Source organism: Glycine soja, chromosome 8 (genome assembly GCF_004193775.1).
Source record: "Glycine soja cultivar W05 chromosome 8, ASM419377v2, whole genome shotgun sequence".
NCBI classification, from domain to species: domain Eukaryota; kingdom Viridiplantae; phylum Streptophyta; class Magnoliopsida; order Fabales; family Fabaceae; genus Glycine; species Glycine soja.
The window spans coordinates 19,353,715-19,360,779 of NC_041009.1; the positions used below are offsets into that span (position 1 = coordinate 19,353,715).

At 31.9% G+C, this 7,065-nt stretch overlaps 1 protein-coding gene across 1 annotated transcript; it reads right to left on the minus strand.

Moving 5' to 3' along the window:
* Positions 1 to 3,039: 3,039 nt before the first annotated feature.
* On the minus strand, positions 3,040 to 6,541 carry LOC114422605. Its single transcript, XM_028389051.1, has 5 exons — positions 5,617 to 6,541; positions 5,463 to 5,520; positions 5,026 to 5,109; positions 4,775 to 4,910; positions 3,040 to 4,002 (listed from the first exon to the last, which is right to left on the minus strand). The coding sequence occupies exons 1-5, from the start codon at positions 6,248 to 6,250 to the stop codon at positions 3,712 to 3,714; spliced, it is 1,203 nt and encodes a 400-aa protein (XP_028244852.1). The 5' UTR covers positions 6,251 to 6,541; the 3' UTR covers positions 3,040 to 3,711.
* Positions 6,542 to 7,065: the final 524 nt, after the last annotated feature.

Below are 7,065 nucleotides of genomic sequence, written 5' to 3' on the forward strand. Positions count from 1 at the left end.
TCCTCCTTTGTCAAATTTCTCAGACACTATTAGCAAAACCTGCTCAGAGTCACTATCAGCTTCTTCTGCCAAATTTGCCTCATCACCAACCTTGTTCCTCCCTTCTTTCTGTTTGTGAGTACATTCTGAGGCAAAGTGTTCATACTTATTACAATTGAAACACTTTACCTTTCTTTTATCAAATTTCTTTCCCTCCTTCTTCCAACTCTTCACTCCATTCTTGTGTTGTCCTGAAGATTCTCCAGTTTCTGATTGAGTTTCTTTAGAATTCTTACTGTGAGTTTTGTGACTTCCCTTTCCTTTATCAATGCTCCACTCCCCTCTTCCTTTGCCTTTTGAGGAATGAGCTTGTAAAGCTTGCGTGGATCTCTCTGTGTCTCTATCATTCAACCTTTGCTTGTGTACCCCCAATGAACCTTGTAGCTCCTCTATCTTCAAATCCTCAAGATTCTTGGATTCTTCTATGGCGCACACAATGTAATCAAACCGAGGTGAGAGTGACCTCAAGATTTTCTCCACAACCATCTGATCATCAAGCTTCTCTCCACAATCCTTCATCAAATTGGTAGTGCTGAGAATTCTTGTGAAATAATCAACTACTTTCTCAGTTGGCTCCATTTGAATCATCTCATACTGTCTCCTTAGGGTCTGCAATTTCACCTTCTTTAACTTTGCATCTCCTGAGTATGCCTTTTCCAAGATGCACCATGCCTCCTTTGCTGTCTTTGCATGAGCAATCTTCTGGAAATTTGCCTTGTCCACACTTTGATGAATAGAAAACAGAGCCTTGCAATCACGTTTCTTGGCATCTTTGTATACGACATTCTACAGATCACTTGATTGCCTTTCAAGTTTTGCAATTCCACATTCCACAACCTCAAGAACATCTTGAAATCCAAATACAACTTGCATTTGAATCCTCCATTCTCCCCAATTTGTTCCATCAAGAATTGGAAGATTGCCCATGAGATTTCCATTCAAGCCTGTCATGATCACGATCTTGTTACGTTGATGAAGCTATTGCGAAACTGATGATTCTTCCTTGACGAACTCACGAATCTTTTGCAACGAAAAATAATGATTCAAACCTTTGCTCCATGATACCAGATATTAGAATTACAAGAATAGAGATGAGAGAATTTCAAAAGGGAATAGTAAAACTTTTGTGTATCAAAAAACTGTTAGAAAATTGTTTATGTCAACATATATGGGGCATAGACCAAAGCTGTTAAAATTAACCAAAACTACCTAACTAACTTTAGTTACACCACTTCAATTACTTTTTTTTTTTCTTTTATCATTTTTCTAAACTAGAATTATATGAATTTCTAGTTCAATGTTGTGTCTGCCTCCAAATTCTGTCCATGAGCGACATCATGTATATACTTATTACTACGTACATATCTTATTAGTTCTTTTTTGTGTCACAGGTATCAATTTTGTGCATTTTTTTTTCTCATTTTACTGTTGTTATTTATTGCTTATGCACTATGAAAATTGCGAGACGAGGTTCTCTCTTACTCTACATACATATGCACACAACAAACACTAGAGAGCAGAATTTGTCCAGTTTTTTTACCTTACGAATTGAATAATTTAAAATGAAAATAATCGAATTTAAACGCTCCAATCTTCACGTCTTTGTTCTCTCTTATATATGCTTTTACCTATATTTTTATTTGCTCACCATTTATTAAATAGTTAACCGAATTTAAATAATTAAATCGTATTGCATCCGATTAATGTAATATACTTTTGATCCGTGTGATGCACAAATTTATTTATATTATATATATATATATATATTTGATTTTTTTAAATGGGTGGACATGAGCAAAATTAAAACTTAGATCATTCTTTGAACTTAACAATAGTGGGGTATGTAATAAAATTTAATGATCATAATTGTATGTAGTGAAGATTTTTTTTCTTCAAATGTAATGGGAAATTAAATTGTTAACATTAATATTATTTATATATAATTTTTGATAAATAATACTAATTTTGATAATTTTATTACTGAGTAGTAACATTTTAAAAATTAATAATTAAAGTTAGAAGTTAAATATTAAATTATTTTGTATATGTATGATTATACTAAATTTTTTATTTAACTATTTTCAAATATTAAATACTATTATAGATGTTATATAATAATAACAACAATAATAATAATAGCAGTTATTATTATTAGTTTTTCGTTTCAAATAATTATTTTTCAAAAAATTAATGATATATAAAGATACAAATAATATGATAATAGTATTAAATATCATATCAATACTAACTCTAAACTTTACTTTTAATAAAAATATTTGCTATAAAATATATTTGATGAAAAATTATAAATATGTGCTCATTATATAATATATAATAATCTCATATATATATATATATATATATATATATATATATATATGATTTTTTAAAAAAGTTATAGATAAATAACTTTAAATATAATAATTAATGAAATTATTATTATTATTATTATTATTATTATTATTATTATTATAACCACAAAAAATCAAGTACATAAAACCATAGTATTCACAATAATAAAAAAGAATAATCAAATTTAAATAATTATAAATTTTTAATTAATTTTTTCTTGAATTTATACATTTCATATATGCATTACATTATTATTATTATTAGTTGACGAAAGAAAAAAATCATAATAAATTATAATGAGTTTAATATTTTATAAGACAACATTTTTCTCAATCTAAAATATAATTAATCAATTTTCTTAATTTAATATAATTATATTTAATATTTACTAAATCCTTTAAATATAATTTTATTTATGTATATATTTTTAAATAAATCTTAAATATATAATTTAAATGAACTCGTGCATCCTATACTATAAAATATAATAATAGAATTAAATGATAGTACCTTTATTCTTATATATAAGAAATAATTATCTAATTCATTATTATTAATAAAAATAATTAAATTAATTAATTTATTATAAATTTTAATTTTATATCAAGACTATCATGACAGTCGGTCACATGGGAGCTAGAAGATAGATACTTGTTAACATTTTGAAATATATATGTATATGCATTAGTAATCAAATATATAGTACAGCAGCACATGACAAGTGCATTGAAAACCACTCAACTCAAGGCAAACCCCACGCCAACTCCAAAACACATTGAAGTATATAACATAAGATTCACCGAAGCCAAAAAGTTAAGAGAATGTAGAAAAGATAACAACCCCCATAAAAGAGGAAAAAGAAGGGTAATATGGTCCTACACTACCCCTATGCCAAGTATCCCACACAGGCTGTTAAAGGGAATAACAAATAATGCAAAGCCTGATTGCTCACATGCATGGGGACTAAAACCAAAAAGCAAACTGACACACAACACATGCCCTTGCCCCTCACAAGTCACAATTGCACATGCACATCCCCTAAGCCTCCCACTACTTAATAACACAATCCTAAACCTTTTTTTCTTCTCTCTAATAATCACTTTCTTAAATCATCAACTGGAAATTAATTAACCACACCACACATCTCGTAAATCAGAAAACCTTTTTCTCCCCCTACCTAATCTAATCTAATATTATACACAAAGTATTATAGTTAGCACATTACATATATATATATATATATGCTCTTTAATTAGCACACATAATTTTGGTCTTCATCTCATCTGGGTCAATTTCATTTTTTCTCAATTGAAATTGGAACTATAGAGAGTGCTCTGTGGTGCAATGGGGGCTAGATGCCAATAAGGTGCATTGCAAGTGTCTGTGGCAAGTGATTAAGTGGTCATTGGTGAGTCCAGCTGCTTGCATAAATGAATGAAGCACTGTGGGACCTACACACCTAAACCCCCTTCTGATCATGTCTTTGCTTATGCTCTCTGACTTTGATGTCTTAACTGGGATCTTGTGGCCGAACTTGTATTGAGTGGAGATGGGTTTGTGATTGACAAAACCCCAAATGTATTTATCAAATGAACCAAAGTCCTTGTTAATCTGCAATGGCCCAATTTATAAATTAAAGAGAGTATTAAAAATCTATAACTTGATATATTCACCGCATAATTCGTTATCACCTAAACTGTGTACATATATTAGTGCAATTATACTAGTTGTCTCTTTCTATGCCTCCTCAATTAAAAAAGACACGTCAGCCAAAGAAATTAGCAATTAAAAGAGAGAATGTTGATGTTTATGACAGAAGAAATTTTGTAGTTACAATTTGTTTTTGTTAGATAGATCATGAAAAGAGACAAATAATAGGGACACGTACACCCGTCAAAAAGAATTTTTTGTTGTCGGTACAGTACACGTTCGTTTTTGAATTTAATTAGAATATATTAATCGTATAAAAGTTTTTTTTTTCATTCTTATCCAATTACAAATTATCATATAATAAAAAAAATATATTAATATTGATTATTTTATAAAAATATATCTATGTTATGTGCCACAAGGGTGATACGGTCGGAAAATTTAACGTAGGGAAGTAAAGGAACAGTCAATTCATATGGGCCCAGACATTAAAATTTATCCCTATTGGAACTTGTATGTATGCAAATTTTCTTGTCAATGGGTGAATTGAATAGAAATTAACAAAATGCTGTTGAAGGAAAAAAAAAAAGTCATTATTATACTTCTCATCATTGATACTCTTAACTAATCTGTTTTTTTTGTCAAGAATGTTCACTTAATACTCTGGAGGGCCATCATGTGTTCAAAGAGAGAGAAAAAAGGGTGAAGTATTTTAGGCTTAATTCATGCTTACCTCTAAAATTCGGTTAGCATTGTCAACAACACCTCGAACTTGGCTTATATCAATCCCATATTCCAAACTAATCGACACCATTTGCTTATCAGTCAAGTTGGCCAAAGTTGCTACATCAAATTCAGAAAATGCAGCCCTGTCCATTATTTAACATTCATTAGTTGCTTCATTTAAGGGACCCTATAAAAAAATGTATATGTTGGTGTGCTATGTAATGAAGAATTTAGATGCTTCTTTTAGCAGAATCCAACCTGAAATCCTGGCGTTTCTTCAAGATTGAGGTCCAATCTGATCCTACTTGAGCACCACTTAAAACTAGAAGTTCAAACAACATCCTGTATGCACAATAATGTTTTTGTTAATCATCAATTGTCTCTACATATCTTTTGTTAGTTCTTAGCTTTTGGATAAATTTCTCAATAAACATTTTATACGAAGATAAAATGAATTAAACTTCTCTTATAAGTTAAAATTAGTTCATACTTAACTAATTTATAGAAACTCTCTTATTTAACTTCTCTAAATGTTTATTTTCTCTTATGCATAAGATAATTTTAACTTAAAGGAAGAAGTTTAATTCATTTTAACTTTTTTTTTTTTTTCTGCAAGTACTTCTTGAGAAGTTTATGCAGGGTCTTAAATCTTAATTGTATTTGTCTGCCATGGAAAAGAGAAAGTCATGGCTTACTTGTCATCATGAACTGGAACTCCCCATTCTTCATCATGATAAGCAATATAGATGGGATCTATATAGCCAAAAAAGACATTAAGATTAGCACATTGCACAAAGTATAAAAAAGTAGGAGTCAAAATTTGTATACAAATTTGAACTCTCAGATAACCTGAATTGGCTGTGATAAAGCTGCATCTCTTCTCCTCCTCACTTGTCTTTGAAGTAAGATTGGATGAAGGATCAAGAGGAACAACTCTTTCAAACTTTGCAGACTTTGATCTTCCATAATGAGCAATCTTCATTTTTCTCTGCGCATGCTGCAGTGCCATCTGTTCTCTCCTCACTGCAGCTATGCTCCCAGGGGATTCAGTGATCAAATTGGAAGAGTAACTTAATGATGCCTCTGTGGAGGCAGAAAGGCCTAAAGCATCATATGACCTTTCCTTAAAACTCTTGGACTTTTTCCTCTCTAGAGTTGGAGTTTTTATGGTGTTTCTTGGTGTCACAATCTTTTCAGAACTTGAGTTAAGTCCAGTACTCTCATTGCCTCTCTTTATAGGTGGAGGCCTTGGGGACTTAGACTTTGGAGAAACTAGAGGTGCCAATGGGGTTTTGCTTGGAAGTGGTGGTGATGGAGGACATGGTGATTTTGGTGACAGTTTCTTGATTGAATTTCTCCTCTCAAGGTTAGGAAATCGGTTACAAGTCGGTTGAAGGACCGGCCGGCCGTTGATTCTGGCTACCAGAGAGGTAGCTGTGGCTGCTTCTATGCCTACAGTCACCTTGGTCATGGAACTGCACATTTTGTTGCTTGCTTATGTGTGATTTAATTGGAATTTGTATTTTTGTTGTAGGGGAGTGTTGACAAGGAAGAGGGTTAATGGATAAGGTGGTGTGTAATGGACTAATGAATGTGGAACAATGATAAGAGGAAGAAAAGGGAAGAGATGAAGAATGTGATGAAGGATTGAAGGAGAGGGAAGGGAGGGTTGTTGGGGTTTTATAAAATGTGAGGATGGTGGGGGATAGTTAAAGGGGAAGTTGTAACGTGGGGGGGGAGAGGTTCGGGGGAATCTGCCATACAAGCTCTTATGAGAGGCATTACTTTAGGCAAACCAAACCACGAGGGGTGAATATATGACATAGACTTCTAAATTGACCATTTGACAAGGTCTTAAAGCTAATAATTGTTATTATTCACATGTTGAGTATTGGAGTTAGAATTATGAGGCTTCAATTAGGAGGGAATCAAGGAAGCTTAGTAGGGGATTTGTTGGGTGGGATATTGTGCCGTGTTGGAGTCATCAACCATTTTTTCTTACATGGAACTTCCCCCACTTCCACTTTGTTGTAATAATAATATGCTTCTCTTCTCTTCCCAAGGTTTTTTTTAGGTAGGAGCTGATGAGAAGGAAGGTAAAAAATTTAAGAAAAGGACCAATAATTGGTCTAGTCTTTTTAGCATTATGGAATCTCAATCTCTTTCTCTTTCTAGCTGTATGTGTGTGAGAGAGAGTAAACGGTTAGGGGGTAGAAAAAGCACACGAGGCACTTTATATGCATTACAAAGTTTGCACTGAACATAAAGTAAGTTTGTTCTAGGATTGGCTTGCATGGT

Bases quoted from the DNA above. Each gene is read 5' to 3' on its own strand.
- LOC114422605 (XM_028389051.1), bottom strand. From the start codon at position 6,250: ATGTGCAGTTCCATGACCAAGGTGACTGTAGGCATAGAAGCAGCCACA. The intron at 5,110-5,462 runs GTAAGCCATGAC...TTGTGCATACAG, and splicing joins GTTCCAGTTCATGATGACAA to GATGTTGTTTGAACTTCTAG. The intron at 4,003-4,774 runs GTAAGCATGAAT...GGGCCATTGCAG, and splicing joins ATGCTAACCGAATTTTAGAG to ATTAACAAGGACTTTGGTTC.